This window comes from Ursus americanus, chromosome 20, assembly GCF_024610735.1.
Source record: "Ursus americanus isolate L20-20 chromosome 20, mUrsAme1.1.p, whole genome shotgun sequence".
Lineage (NCBI taxonomy): Eukaryota > Metazoa > Chordata > Mammalia > Carnivora > Ursidae > Ursus > Ursus americanus.
In genome coordinates, this window is record NC_142146.1 from 4,763,014 (window position 1) to 4,779,712 (window position 16,699).

General features: G+C 37.6%; 1 protein-coding gene across 2 annotated transcripts in view; it reads left to right on the top strand.

Moving 5' to 3' along the window:
* The window catches only part of PDCD6IP (programmed cell death 6 interacting protein), a 76,519-nt gene that overhangs the window by 53,771 nt on the left and 6,049 nt on the right, over positions 1 to 16,699 (top strand). For both annotated transcript variants that reach the window (XM_045798294.2, XM_045798295.2), the window contains exons 13-15: positions 7,168 to 7,416; positions 7,775 to 7,909; positions 9,191 to 9,285. In XM_045798294.2, the coding sequence (XP_045654250.1) occupies positions 7,168 to 7,416; positions 7,775 to 7,909; positions 9,191 to 9,285 (479 nt within the window). The remainder of the gene's footprint in view (positions 1 to 7,167; positions 7,417 to 7,774; positions 7,910 to 9,190; positions 9,286 to 16,699) is intronic.

A 16,699-nucleotide genomic window follows, 5' to 3' on the forward strand; every position in this document is an offset into this window, starting at 1 on the left:
GTAGCTATTGTGGACAATGCTGCTATGAACATTGGGGTGCATATGGCCCTTCTCTTCACTATGTCTGTATCTTTGGGCTAAATACCCAGTAGTGCAATTGCTGGGTCATTGGGTAGCTCTATTTTTAACTTTTTAAGGGACCTCCACACTGTTTTCCAAAGTGGCTGTACCAACTTGCATTCCCACCAACAGTGTAAGAGGGATCCTCTTTGTCCACCTCCTCTCCACATTTGTTGTTTCTTGCTTTGTCAATTTTTGCCATTCTAGCTGGAGTAAGGTGGTATCTCAGTGTGGTTTTGATTTGAATTTCCCTGATGGCTAATGATTTTGAACCTTTTTTTTATGTGCCTGTGAGCCATTTGTATGTCTTCATTGGAAAAGTGTCTGTTCATATCTTCTGCCCTTTTTTGACTTGTTTGTTTCTCGTGTATTGAGTTTGAGAAGTTCTTTGTAGATCTTGGATACCAGTCTTTTATCTGTAGCGTCATTTGCAAATATCTTCTTCCATTCCGTGGGCTGCCTCTTACTTTTTTTGACTGTTTCCTTGGCTGTGCAGAAGCTTTTTATCTTGATGAAGTCCCACAAGTTCATTTTTTCTTTTGTCTCTCTTGCCTTTGGAGATGGGTCATGAAAAAAGTTGCTGTGGCCAATGTCAAAGAGCTTGCTGCCTATGCTCTCCTCTAGGATTTTGATGGATTCCTGTCTCACATCGAGGTCTTTCGTCCATTTGGAGTTTATCTTTGTGTATGGTGTGAGAGAGTGGTCAAGTTTCATTCTTTTGCATGTAGCTGTCTAATTTTCCCAGCACCATTTATTGAAGAGACTGTCTTTTTTCCACCGGATGTTTTTTCCTACTTTGTCAAAGATTAGTTGCCCAAAGAGCTGAGGGTCCATTTCTGGGTTCTCTATTCTGTTCCATTGGTCTATGTGTCTGTTTCTGTGCCAGTACCATGCTGTCTTTGTGATCACAGCTTTGCAGTATAGCTTGAAATCTGGCAACGTGATGCCCCCAGCTTTGTTTTTCCTTTTCAACAATTCCTTGGCGATTTGGGGCCTTTTCTGGTTCCACACAAATGTAAGGGCTGTTTGTTCCAGTTCTTTGAAAAATGTCATTGGTATTTTGATCGGGATGGCATTGAAAGTGTAGATTGCTCTGGGTAGCATAGACATTTTAACTATGCTTATCTTTCTGATCCCTGAGCATGGAATATTTTTCCATCTTTTTGTGTCTTCTTCAGTGTCTTTCAAGAGTGATTTGTAGTTTCTAGAATATAGATCCTTTACGTCTCTGGTTAAGTTAATTCCGAGATAATGTATGATTTTTGGTGCTATTGTAAATGGAATGGATCCCCTCATTATTCGTGTATGGAAATGCAACTGATTTCTGAGCATTGATTTTGTATCCCGCTACATTACCGAATTGCTCTATAAGTTCTAGTAATTTGGGGGTGGAGTCTTTTGGGTTTTCCATATAGCGTATCATGTCATCTGTGAAGAGAGACAGTTTGACTTCTTCTTTGCCGATTTGGATACCTTTTATCCCTTTTTGTTGTCTGATTGCTGTTGCAAGGACTTCTAGTACTATGTTGAATAATAGTGGTGAGAGTGGGCATCCTTGTCATGTTCCTGATCTTAAGGGAAAGGCTTTCAGCTTTTCCCCATTGAGAATGATATTCACTGTAGGCTTTTCATAGATGGTTTTTATGAAATTGTGGACTGTACCCTCTATCCCTACACTCTGAAGGGTTTTAATCAGGAAAGGATGCTGTGTTTTGTCAGATGCTTTTTCTGCATCAGTTGAGAGGATCATATGGTTCTTGACTCTTTTCTTGTTGGTATGATCTATCACACTGATCGATTTGTGAATGTTGGACCAGCCTTGCATTCCAGGGATGAATCCCACTTGGTCATGATGGATAATCTTTTAATATACTGTTGGATCCTATTAGGTAGGATCTTGTTGAGAATTTTGGCATCCATATTCATCAGAGGTATTGGTCTGTAATTCTTTTTGATGTGGTCTTTGCCTGGTTTGGGGATCAAGGTAATATTGGCCTCATAGAATGAGTTTGGTAGTTTTCCTTGTTTCTATTTTTTGAAACAGCTTCAGAAGAATACGTATTATTTCTTCTTTGAATGTTTGGTAGAATTCCCTGGGAAAACCATCAGGCCCTGGACTCTGGTTTTTGGGGAGGTTTTTGATCACTGCTTCAATCTCTTCATAATTAATCGGTCTGTTTAAATAATCAGTTTCTTCCTGTTTCAGTCTTGGTAGTTTATAGGTTTCCAGGAAGGCATCCATTTCTTCCAGATTGCTTAATTTATTGGCATAAAGCTGTGTATAAAAGTTTCTAATGATCCTTCCTATTTCATTGGTGTTGGTCGTGATCTCTCCCCTTTCATTCATAATTTTATTAATTTGGGTCCTTTCTCTATTCTTTTGAATAAGTCTGGCCAGTGGCTTATTGATCTTATTTATTCTTTCAAAGAACCAGCTTCTCGTTCTGTTGATCTCCTCTACTGTGCTCCTGGTTTCTAATTCATTGATCAGAGGCAGACACTTAACAGACTAAGCCACCCAGGCGCTCCACAATATAGTGTTATTAAGTGTAGTTGCCATACTGTACGTTATATCCTCGTGACTTCATGTATTTAACTAATGGAAGTTTGTGCCTTTGGACTACCTTCATCTATTTCGCCCTCCCCCACCCCCCACCTCAGGCAGTCATCATCTGTTCGCTGTATCTGAGCTTGGTTTTCTTTCAGATTCCACATATAAATGAGATCATATGGTATTTGTCTTTCTCTGTCTGACTTATTTCATTTAGCATAATACCCTCAAGGTGCATTCATGTCACAAATAGCAAGACTTCATTCTTTTTTTATAGCTGAATATTCCTGTTTGTGTGTGTGCGTGTGTGTGTGTGTGTGTGTGTGTGTGTACGTGTGTGTGTACGTACTACGTCTTCTTTATTCATGGATGGACATTTAGGTTTCCATATCTTGGCTGTTGTAAATAATGCTGAGTGAACGTGGGGGTGCGGAGGGATTCTAATTATTTATATACTTTAACTTGATAACACATTAAGCCTCAAACTTGAGTGGATACAAAAACGTAGGCAGTGGTTTACTTTTCTTACTATTCTGGTCATTCGTTTGCAGAAGCAGTTTAATTCATTTTCTGCTGTAGTCAACTCTGTTAAAATAAGGCCAGTATCATACAGTCTAAAATATGGTTGAACTAGTATATATGACAGTCTGAAAAAAAAACAAAAAAAAAAGAGGACGCTTGTCATATAAGGACTCTGTGTGGTGGTCTAAAAGTTCATTTATAAATTGGTTGTTTCAAATGGCATTTTTTCCCCCAATGACTTAGAATCATAGCATTTTGCAATAGAATAGGACTTATTAAATACATATCTGGCCCTTTTTTATCACTGATTAGAAAACTGACTACCATAAAAGTTAGGAAGGTAGTTTTTCTACATAGTGGAGCTGGTATTAGAACTTTTAGTTCTACAAATTCTGTTGGGGTTCTCTTCCCACGCTACTCTGCTGCCCTCTGTGTGGTTGGTTCTTCACCGAAGAGGAGGTTTTATTCATGTGAACCATATCTGTCTTCTCATATTACTTATTAGTCAACTTGGGGTACTATTACCACAATTTTGACCCATTATTTGATGAGAGGATCTTAGTTGCTACACAGTGGAAGAAGCATCCAATCTATTTCTAGATAATAGTGTTATAGTGTCCCTGACTTTCAGCTTTGTTTAGTAGACTAGTTTTTTTTTTAAACCAGTTCTGTGTATTCCTGTTTCTCCCCCAGTTTTCTTTTACTTGACTGTTTTATTTTTTTCTTTTTAGCTTTTTTTGGACATAACTGAGAGAAAGATAAAAGGTGGCATTTTTCTTATAGATAAACAGCCTTCATGTAGAGTCACAGTCATGGTTGAGGTTCCATTATCAGTTTAAATGTGACAAAAGATAATATTGTCACAACCTTCTAAAATTATATCCTATTGTACCCCCTCCCACAAAATGTGTGACATAATTACAGAAATAGTTATTCAAAACAGAAGAAATGGTTATAATTTAGCAAAATAAAGGGTACTTTAATTTTTTTTTTTTTTAAGATTTTATTTATTTATTTGACAGAGATAGAGACAGCCAGTGAGAGAGGGAACACAAGCAGGGGGAGTGGGAGAGGAAGAAGCAGACTCCTAGCAGAGGAGCCTGTTGCGGGGCTCGATCCCAGAACGCTGGGATCACGCCCTGAGCCGAAGGCAGATTCTTAACCGCTTGTGCCACCCAGGCGCCCCAAGGGTACTTTAATTCTTAATCTGCTCCTCGTTGTTCCTCTCTTCTTTTCTTAATGCTTAGATGCCTAAGCCTCTTCAGCAGTCTATAGTGTACTCAAACTATAGAGTTAAACCATAAAACCTAACTACCAGTTAATAATAATGACTATTACTGATTGAATGCTTACCCTGTGCTAGAAGTTATATTGAGCACTTTATATGAATCATTTCAGTTTTCAGAACAGTTCTGGGATAGGTATTACTACTCTTGTTTTGCCGATAATGAAATTGAGTTTTCCAGGTAGTAAAGTACCCTTGGTTACACGGTAACTAAGTCTTAATATGTCCATTAAGGGAATATAGTTAGGGATGAAAAATTTTTTTGTATGTAATTATGTTTCACTTTAACGAGGTACTTGTATTTCTTTATTCTAAAGTTTTGATTTAATTTTGTGTTTTGAATGTGTAAAAAATGTTTGTGATTCAAAAGGTGCATGCAGAGAAATATCATCTCTGTTCTTTCCACGTTGTTCCCATCTGTTCTCTATAAGCAGCCTTATTTATTAGTTTCTGGTTTGTCCTTAGTGCTTTTCTTTTTGTAAAAAATATATAAGCCCATATATATACATAATATATTATGTATATATGTCTTTCTGTTTCTGATTTCCCTTCTCTCTCACTCAGAATGCAATATGCTGTACCAAGGCTTTTGTGCCTTTTATTTTCATTTAACAATGTATCCTGGCAGTCATTTGGAAACAAGATTTTTATGCACATTGTTGAACGTCAGATTCCACTAGATCCCTGAAACAGACTTGCCATCTCCGTCTAGGTGTGATTTTTTTCCTCTTCTTCCTTCCATTGAAAGTGTCTGGGTCTTGAGGCTTCTTGGACCTCTAGGAGTCACATTTCTTTCCACTACTCTGAATGTTAAAAGACGTGGAATTTAAGATAGGACAGATGTGGGTGGTAAACAGAGGCCAAAAGTTAGAAGAAATTTTAGGTTTTTCCTCGGGTCTTTAGTCTTCCAAAAGGAAGTTTATTCTGGACACTTGTCAAGGAGTTAACTAGGGCTGTGGCATGAAAAGTAGGACAGAAATGCTTAGAAACAGGCAGTAGGTGGGGAAATCCATTGGATTTGGAAATGCCATGGTAAGAAAGGGATGTAGATGGGGTTCATGGGTGTCCCCTTCTTCCTTTGTTTTTCCCCCAGCTTTCTGAGCGTCATAGGGGCAAGCCCAATAGGGGGATTGGAGCTGGTGTTCTCCCTGCTGGTCCTAGCAAGAGTGCAAAGAGATGTGAGTGAAAGGGGACAGCTTGTAAGTGGCATCAGAGGGCACTTGGGCACTGATACTGTTACTCTGCAGGGTTGTTTATGAATCATGTGGGTGTTAGAGAATGCCTAGGCTGAATCCGAGACAAAACTCTAGTCCTTTTTTTAAAGATTTTTTTTTTTTTTAAAGATTTTATTTATTTATTTGACAGAGATAGAGACAGCCAGAGAGAGAGGGAACACAAGCAGAGGGAGTGGGAGAGGAAGAAGCAGGCTCATAGCAGAGGAGCCTGATGTGGGGCTCGATCCCAGAACGCTGGGATCACGCCCTGAGCCGAAGGCAGACGCTTAACCGCTGTGCCACCCAGGCGCCCCCCCCCCTTTTAAAGATTTTATTTATTTATTTGTTAGAGACAGCACGCCCGTGCACACCCACAAGCAGGGGAATGGCAGGTAGAGGAAGAAACAGGCTTCGCGCTGAGCAAGGAACCCGATGTGGGACTCAATCCCAGGCCCCTGGGATCATGACCTGAGCCAAAGGCAAACGCTTAACTGACTGAGCCACCCAGGCGTCCATTTTATTTTATTTTATTTTATTTTATTTTATTTTATTTTATTTTATTATTTTATTTTATTTTATTTTATTTTATTTTATTTTATTTTATTTTATTTTATTTTATTTTATTTTATTTTATTTATTAGCACAAGCGGGGGGTGCAGAGGGAGAGGGAGAAGCAGACTCCTGCTCAGCAGGGAGCCAGATGCGGGGCTTGATCCTGGGACCCTGGGATCATGACCTGAGCCAAAGGCAGATGCTTAATGACTGAGCCACCCAAGTGCCCCCCGATGCAAAACTCGTAATGATATGAACAGATGTACAAGAGCCCTCTCTCCTCTCTTTCTCCCAGTATATAAAATAAACACATGGTTTATAGCTTTTTATCTGTATCTCTGGCTCTTTTTTTCTAAGATGCTCTCTCCATATATATCTGTGTCTCTGTTTCTATCTACATGTCTGTCTGTATCTCTTTCTCTCAATCTCTCTATGTCAGCAAAATATGGTATCTCCTTACTTGGCAAAAACATACCTTCCTCTACCTTGGAGCCATAACAGGGACATGGTATATAGTATATATATAGTGGTTAAGAGATTGATTTTGGAGTTAGGCAGACTTAGGTCTCAAATTTTACCTCTGCTTCTTAGTGGTGGTGTAACCTTAGGCAGGTTACTTAATTTTTCTGAGACTCAGTTTCTGCAACTGTGGAATAGAAGTAATAAATATATACCCAACGGGACTTTGGAAGGATTAAATTAAATTATATTTGTGAAGTGTTTAGGACAGTCCCTGGCACATAGTAAATGTTCAGTAAATCATTGTGCGTGTTACTGTTGCCATTATTGCTGCCTCCTGTTACAAGCTGAGTCCCACTAAAGGTACAATGTCTCTAAATAAACCTGATGTAAAATTGATGTTTGGCTTTCTGAGAAGTAATCCAACTCTAAGTGAACCTTTGTATATAATTCCCTTCTGGAAATTGGCTTCTGAGTTTTTTTGGCAATTAAACAAAGGGTTTTGTTTTGTTTTAATTGTTTAGGTTGTAAATGTCTTAAAATCCTTACTGACAAATCTTGATGAAGTAAAGAAGGAAAGAGAAGGGCTGGAGAATGACTTGAAATCAGTGAATTTTGACATGACAAGCAAATTTTTGACTGCTTTGGCTCAAGATGGTGTCATAAATGAAGAAGCTCTTTCTGTCACTGAACTGGATCGAATCTATGGAGGTCTTACAACTAAAGTCCAGGAATCTCTAAAGAAACAGGAAGAACTTCTTAAAAATATTCAGGTAAAGTTTATATGCGTTGGTAAGATTTATGTTTAAAGAAAATCAAGAAAGGATAAACCTGGACTAAATCTGTATCTGTTTATGATTGTGTTTTTTTTGCAAGTGCTACATATTAATAGAAGTCTGTAATCATTATTGTTTATGTTTTGATACCCACTGAATTTGTGGTATTTTTACTTTAAGAAAAGATTTAAAGTACTGTGTTATCACAAAAGAAATATTAGGTAAATTTCTAGTAATTCTGGCATGTAATCATACATGATTTTCATATGTAATTGGCAAAAAAGCAATAAAAATGTTATGAGCTATATTAATTTGATAAATAAATGTAAATACATAAATCTTTTCTTTTAATAAGGTCTCTCACCAGGAATTCTCAAAAATGAAGCAATCTAATAATGAAGCTAACTTAAGAGAAGAAGTTTTGAAGAATTTAGCTGCTGCATATGACAACTTCGTTGAGCTTGTAGCCAATTTAAAGGAGGGCACAAAGGTATGATGTACAAAAGAAATAATAGTTCACTGGCACAGATGTGAAAGTATAGTTTGAGAAGTTAATTGTGTTTCCAGTTATACCACATTATTCTTGAACTTCCTAGCTTTAATGACTTTTGCCTTTAAGAGGCTTGTTGTAAGCGAGAGGAAGCTTAACAGTGGTGATATTTCATGGGAACATTGAAGAATGAATTGTATATTTCACCAGGCAGAAAGAGGGTGTAGGAATTTCAGGTAAAAGAAATTAGCACAGAGATGTCAAAAGCTAGTGACACTTTTTGGGGAGAAAGAAAAGAGAGTTGACTGATTAAAAAAAAATTTTTTTTAAAGATTTTTTTTTATTTGAGAGAGAGGGAAAGAGAGCTTGCTCAAAGTGAGCAGTGGGGAGGGGTGAGGGGAGGGAGAGGGACAAGCATACTCCGTGCTGAGCGTGGAGCCCAGCATGGGGCTCAGAGCGTCTCTCTACCCTGAGATCATGAGCTGAGCCGAAATTAAGAGTTGGTTGCTTAACTGACTGAACCACCCAGGCACCCCGAAAGTTGACTAATTTGAGTGAATTATGAAGGAACAGGAGTAGTCGAAGCTGATCTTTGGTGCCTTTCCTTTAAGTAGCTTAGGGAAATGATTATATTTGTTTTTACCTTTGACTTTGCTTTTGAGGGAGCAAGTGATTTTTAAGGTTTTTCAGGTTTGTGGTACCTTGTGGTGTTTTAACTCCATAATGATCACTGAATAAAGTTATCTTGATACAAATACAGTGGATATAATGTAAAACCCTCTGAAGAAGGGGTAGAAATACTACAAAGCCTTGGAAATAGAAGAGTAAAAAACCATTTTAATTTGGTTTAAAATGCTTTGTTGAAATAGATAAGCTGAGAAAACTCTTCAGAGACCCTTTGGAAATACTTCTCAGGGTTTCTGAAGTGATGCCTGTATTTCTGAAGTGAATGTGCAAATCTAATCCTTCCATTTAAATAGGTTTCATGTGTTTATTAAGTAATTGACTTTTCTCTAGGAATTGGGAACATACTCCTGATCATGAAACTTTTAATTTTTGATGATGAGTGTTCTCTAAAGAGGATTTTGTTATTTTATTTTCTTTAGTTAGGTCATATTTAATATTAAGTTGTTGAACCTCCTCAGTGGTATGACTGTCTCATGCAGAGGACTTTAGTTCTTTAGCTTTAACCATGATTGACAGATGAGCTTTAAGATTGTGTTCCTCTTTAGATTAAAAAATTATTCTGGTTTATTACTTGTATTTCTTTTTTGCTTACAGTTTTACAATGAGCTGACTGAAATCTTGGTCAGGTTCCAGAACAAATGCAGTGATATAGTGTTTGCGCGGAAGACAGAAAGAGATGAACTCTTAAAGTAAGTTATTTTTGTGTATCGAATTGTAGAGTATTTTTCATTTGAAAAGTTGTATGTGGAGACTTTGGGGTGAACTTGGCAGTATGAGATAGCAATTTCCTTCCTTTCCTCCTGGACATTTACAAAGCAACAAGCAAGCTGTGTGATCTGAGAATAAAAGATGAAAAGGAGCAGAAACTCCAGGTGTCAGAAGCACAGTGATGTCACAGAAATGCTAACACAACAGTTCAGGGTGGCAGGTCTCAGAAATGCCAATAAACATAAGTAGTTTACCTTGAAATGACAAGTAGGTTCCTTACATGTAAAACTAGAGGTACAGGATATGGGGAAGACAGGGTAATTAGCTTAGGAAACATCAGCTATTGCTCTTCTGAAGGAGCCTGCTGAGAAAGCTGCACCAGTAACGTAGGACTCATTCCATGCCGAGTGACCTGTAGAGTTGACACAGCACTGGTACAGAGATACAGTATTTATTAAAAATGGTGAAAAAAATAAAATTTAATAAAACCTAATAGATGGAGAATATTCACCAGAATAATGTTGTCACAGAACAGGTGAAAATTCTGAATGAGCATTTCATCATGAATTAAGGGAAAAAAAAAAGGAGAAAAGGGTTAGGAAGAAATCACCCTGAGGAACGCCACACACAGAAGTGCCAGAACTCAAGGAAGATGGTGAGAAGACAGGACATGGTAAAATGTGAGGTGTCAGGATTCAGGAAACAAGTAGACGAGAGAAGAACAAAACCATCACAGAAGCCAAATGGAATGGGAAGGAGCAAAAAGAAGAATAGACAGTGAAGAAGACAAAGGAGCACAGAGTAGAAAAGAGGAAATCAAAGAAAATGAAACCAAAGTAAAAAAAAGAATTAAAAAGGATAGAGATAAGATGGGCAAAGAAGATCCAAATATGCAAAATTGAATTCTCCTGAAAGAAGAGAAGCCAAAACCATGAGCAGAACAAATATTTAACAATATTACTCAAGAATATTTTCCTAAAATAAGTAAAGGCTTGTTGAAAAGGCGTATCTTATGGTCAGGAAAAGTGAACAAGAACGGTTAACACCAAGGCATATAAATTATTAGCCATAAAAGATAATGGCAGAATCCTTTAGGCAATGGGGCAAAAAGATCAAGTTCATTTATAAAAAGGTGAAAAGATTTAGGCCCATAGCATTGCATGCTAGAATAGAGTAGAGTGATTGCTACTGGAACTCAGGGAGAGCAAATATGAGCCAAGGATTTTATATCCAGTCAAACTGTCCTTCAGGTATATACAGAACCATATATTCATTAGTAATGAGCATAAAGAACTCAGAGACTATTATATTCATGAGTCTTTCTTGAACCTTTCAGCCAGCCTGACCATTATTCACTCCTCTGTTCACATTTAAACTGTTTTTCTTAGAAGTTGTTGGAGAAATTATTGAAGTGCTACCTCCCTCCACCTCCTAAGAAAGAGCAGTGGTTGTTTTTACGGTTTTTCTATTAACCCTTTAAAAATCAAATAATTAAAGTACTTTTTAAATGGTTTTAGAGGTTAAAAAAACCCCTCCAGATTAGTCTTATTGATAAGAAAATCTGATAAAGATGAAGACAGACCAGTCTGCAGACCAGTTTCATTTATGAATATGGTGGCAAAAGTCCTGAATAAAATACTTACCATTGATACCAGTATGTTAGAAAAAGGACCATGAACAAGGGGGATGGGGTGGTTATTCCAGTAATGCAATGATTGGTTCAGTATTTTTTTTTTTACATGTAAGGGGAAGAAGATTCTTTTCATAGGTGAGGAAAAAACAGTTGAGAAAATAAGTGTTTTCACATGGTTCATACATACAGTGGAATATTATTCAGCCATCAGAAAAGATGAATACCTACCAGTTACATTGACATGGATAGAACTAGACAGTATTAAGCTAAGTGAAATAAGTCAATCAGAGAAAGACAATTATCATATGGTTTTACTCATATGTGGAATATAAGAAATAGCGTAGAGGGTCATAGGGGAAGGGAGGGAAAACTGAATGGGAAGAAATCAGAGAGGGAGACAAACCATGAGAGACTCTTGGGAAACAAACCGACTCCAGGAAACAAACCGAGGGTTGCAGATAGGGAGGTGTGGGGGAATTGGGGTAACTGGGTGATGGGCATTTAGGAGGGCATGTGATGTGATGTGATGTGATGTGATGAGCACTGGGTGTTACATACAACTAACGAATTATTGAACATTATATCAAAAACTAATATGCTGGCTAATTGAATTTAAATGAAAAAAGAGAAAATAAGTCTTCTGGTATTTAGTAAAATGAAGTAGGTGGATACTGCCTTAACACCGTGTGTGTGTGTGTGTGTGTGTGTGTGTGTGTGTACCGATCTGTGTATATCTGCACAAAACTCAGCATCATGGTTAATGGAGAAACAATGTAAACATACTTTCTAAAAGCAAGGACAAAATGCCCACTATCAACACTATTATTTAATACCGTATCGGCAGTATCAGCCAGCACAGTTAGACAAAAGAATAAAATTAGAAATATAAAAATTGAAAAGGAGAAGTTAAAATTTTCACTATTTATAAAGACTTTATGGTTGTACAACTTGAATATCTAAGAGAATCATCCCCAAAACTCTGCAAATAATAGAACTATTACTGAAGACAATGGGTTGTAAAGATAATTTATAGAAATCAGTAGCTTTCATGTAAATAGGAGATATAACAGAGAAGACCCCACTTGTAATAGCAACAAAAACCAGAAAATACGTAGAAATAAATTTGTCATCTATGAGACCTGTCTGTATGTAGAACGCTTTGAAACACTGTTCAAGAGCACAGAGGAGGACTTGAATTTGAAAGATGCGTCATTTTTTTTGGGTAGGATGACTCAACTGCATAAAGATGTCAGTTCTTACGCATTCAACATAATTTGATTTAAAATAAATAGATTTTCATTTAAAACTAGACAAGTTGATCCTAAAGCTCAGCTAGAAAAACTGTCAAATTATTAGCCAAGAAAACAGAACAAAAAGAACAGTAAAGGAAACTAATTCTGTCAGATATTAAAATATATAATATTGTGTCTGAAACACAGTGGTACTGGTACATGATTAGACAGACCAAAGACCGAATAGAAAATAGAAATAGACACTAATAAATTGTGAATTTAGTGTAAAAAAGATCCTAAGCCAATCAGAAGAAGTTAGCCAACTGCCTCGCCATTTAGAAAGCAGGTTATTTTTATACCAGAATAAATTCCAGGTGGATCAAACTTGAAATGTGTAGAATAAAATGTCATGTTTAAAACAATAGGTGAGAATTCCTTTATGAAGCTGAAATGAAAAGAGTCTTTCTTACTCTGACTTAAAATCTAGAAGCCATTTTTATTATTATTTTTTTTATTTTTTAAAAGATTTTATTTATTTATTTGACAGAGAAAGACAGCCAGCAAGAGAGGGAACACAAACAGGGGGAGTGGGAGAGGAAGAAGCAGGCTTCTAGCAGAGGAGCCTGATGTGGGGCTCGATCCCAGAACACCGGGATCACGCCCTGAGCCGAAGGCAGATGCTTAACGACTGCGCCACCGAGGCGCCCCTAGAAGCCATTTTTAAAAAAGGAAAAGTTCATCATAACATAAGCTGAGTCATATAATAAACTGGGGGAAAATACTTGAAACCTACTCACAAAGGTGAAAGGCAAATTTACTGGTTTATGAAGAACTCCTAGATGCTACTGAGGAGGAGAAAAACCTGTAGAAAAGTGGGCAAAGGCTGTGAAAAGAAATTTTGCAGATGAGGAAATGAATGTAAGTGATTCTTAAGCATTTATGAAAAAATACCTGTCTGGGGCCCCTGGCTGGCTCAGTCGGTACAGCACGCAACTTTGGATCTCGGAGTTTTGAGTTCAAGCCCCACTTGGCCTAGAGCTTACCTAAAAAAAATAAACCAGAAGCCTGCCCTCATTCAATAAAATATAAATACAAATTAAAACTACTCTGAAATAACATTTCTAAGGTTGGCAAAAATCTGAAAGTTTGAAAACATGCTTTGTTGGCACATGTGGGGGAACAGGTCTCATTCGTGGCTATGAGTGCATGCTGGTGCAATCTTTGTGTGGGGCAGTTTTGCTCTAAAGGGTTGGATTACAAATCCATACATCTTTTAATCCATCTAAACTGGCTTTGAGAATTTATTCTGAGTATGTGTTAGCATATGCTAGAAATGATATATTTATGAACTAATTCATTTCTGAATTGCTTGTAGCAGTAAAATAAATCAAATATCCAGGGCTGGTGAAATAAAGCTACATCTGTACAGCTTTTTTTTTTGAAGAGCAGCTATTAAGAAAAGGATGTTTTCTATTTATTGATATGGAGAGATTTTGAAGATAGTTATGTTAAAGAAAAAAGGTAGAGAATAGTGTAAAGATTGTATTTTGTGTAAAGATTGCATTTTGTGTAAAAAGGGAGAAAATAAAACACACATTTGAATTGGCTTATTTATGTGTTAGGAAGCTCTGGATAAGAATAGTGTGTATCTGGGGGTGTGAGTGGTGGAGTGGAAACTAGCAGATAGGGATCTTTCACTCACTTTTTAGTTTTTGGAGCAAGTGAACACATTACCTTTTCAGAAAGTTATGTGAAATTAGTCTAAATAATTAATGGGACTTCATATTTTTTTCTAGCCCACATCCCAGTAGTCTCATTTTATTTTTCAGACTGTACAGCTGAATTTTCAGATTCATTCCCTATTACCCACCTTTCTTTCTTTCTGTTTTTTAAGCTGCAGAACCCTTTACTCAAGCTTAGTCTTAAAGAGAAGCCTGGTTTGTAAAAGAGATAAAGATGGATCTGGCTCAGATGCAAGTGGGGTGAGGGGCTTGGAGCAGGACCTTTTGCCCCTCTTTCCTTCTTTCATCTAAGCAAGCAGCTACCATTGAGATGACTGTATAGGACCCTGAAATTCTGTAGCTCAGCACCAAGCGAGAGCCAAAAAAGGTTTCTGAGTTTAAATTGGAGGTTGGCAAACTACAGTGCCCAGGTTAAGTCAGGCCTGCTGCTTAATTTTGTAAAGTCAAGTTTTATTGGAACACAGCCATGTTCTTCATGTTGCACGTGTTATCTATGGCTGGCTTTGCACTGACAACAGCAGTCTTGAGTGTTTTGACAGAGACCCTATATCCTACAAAGCCTAAAATATTTGCTTCTGGCTCTTTACACAAAAAATTTTACCAGCCCCTAGTTGAAATAATTTTGTTGCCCGTGATAATTTACTTTCTAGTTTTATGTACTGTTTTTCCACTTAAATCTCTAGTGTAAAATAGGCTAACATAACTATTTTTAGAATTGTGTAGTATAATACAGGTTCATGGCTTAGGAAGAAATTTGGGGATATTCTCATTTTCAGATATTTCATATTTCAAATTTCTAGCTTGAAAATTAGACTTGTTACTATTTGCATGAGTATTTCTGTATTTATGCTGTAAACAAAGTCAGTTCTGAGACATTCATCAACTTGTCAAGTGAGCAGGGAGCCCGATGCAGGGCTCGATCCCAGGACCCTGGGATGATGACCTGAGCTGAAAGCAGACCCTTCACTGACTGAGCCACCCAGGTGCCCCGTATTCTTGGTTTCTTGATGAATGTGTATTAGCTTTCTTTATATAGAGAGTGACTCATTTATTTTTCAGCTGGGACCCTTTTTTGAGAGTGAAAGTGTGGTCAGGGGGACTCTGGGAGTTGCAGTTAATTATTATGTCAGGACAGCAGGTGCTGTTGCAAACATATCGGGGCTTGCCATATTTACTTAGTGTATATGACTCAGTGCAGGTAGAAGTTGATCAATACCATGTGTTTCACAGAGTGCATTGTACCTTAGGGTTTTGGTTAGTGAGATCTTGGGATGGAGTCCAATATACTGTTGGAGGGGACTTTAAGTAATTTTCCTAGATTTTAATACTATATTTTAATCGTCCTTTCAACAGTCTATCATGCATTTACCTTAGTTGTAGATTTGAGGTATCTTTTAACATAAAATAACTCAGTGCTGCATTTCTTTGAATGTCTTCAGAAAATTTTCATTAAGAAATTTGCATAATGGTTTGAATAGGTTAGCTTTCTCACTTGTTTTTTCTGTAAACACCGGTATGATACAGCTAGCTGACTGTGAGCAGTTGCGGTTTTCTGGTAACTTTTAGATAGGCCAGGATGTTAGGAGTTTCCCATCTAGGGGACAACGACTTAATAGAGAGTGGGCAGTCTTTTAGGACTACCTGCCCAGTTTGACATGTTCCATACTCTAGCTATAACTGTGATCTCTGACCTTTTCCTAGTCTTCAGAAATAGAAAAAGAACTAACTTTGTTTTATTAAATAGTAGGAAAAAAGATTTAAGTTTAGTTCTAGAACAGAATGTAGTATATTTTAAAATACCATCATTGTTTTGAGTCTGTGTTCTGTTTCATATGTGAAGAGAAGAAAAATTTTGAAAAGACTTGGTATTCACTTCACACCTGTTAGAAGGGCTAAAATTAACAAGTCAAAAAATTGACAGATGTTGGTGAGGATGGGGAGAAAAGGGAACCCTCTTACACTGTTGGTGGGAATGCAAGCTGGTCAGCCACTCTGGAAAAACAGTATGGAGGTTCCTCAAAAAGTTGAAAATAGAGCTACCGTACGATCCAGAAGTACTACTACTGTACTACCCAAAGAGACAAATGCAGTGATCCAAAGGGGCACCTGCACCCCAATGTTTCTAGCAGCAGTGTCCACAACAGCCAAACTATGGGAAGGCCCAGATGACCATCGACGGATGAATGGATAAAGAAGATGTGGTACATATATACAATGGAATACTATTCAGCCATCAAAAATGAAATGTAGGCATTTGCAATGATGTGAATGGAACTAGAGTGTATTATGCTAAGTGAAATAAGTCAATCAGAGAAAGAAAATTATCATATGATCTCACTTGTGTAGAATTTAAGAAACAAAATAGAGGAGGATAGGAGAAGGGAGGGAAAAATAAAATGATGAAATCAGAGAGGGAGACAAACCACAAGAGACTCTTTTTTTTTTTTTTTTTTAAGATTTTATTTATTTGACAGAGATAGAGACAGCCAGTGAGAGAGGGAACACAAGCAGGGGGAGTGGGAGAGGAAGAAACAGGCTCATAGCGGAGGAGCCCGATGTGGGGCTCGATCCCATAACGCCAGGATCACGCCCTGAGCCGAAGGCAGACGCTTTAACCACTGTGCCACCCAGGCGCCCCCACAAGAGACTCTTAATCATAGGAAACTGAGGGTTGCTGGTGGGAAGGGGAATTGGAGGATGGAGTAACTGGGTGATGGACATTAAGGAGGGCACATGATGTAATGAACACTGGGTGTTAATGTAAGACTGATGAATCACAGACCTCTAC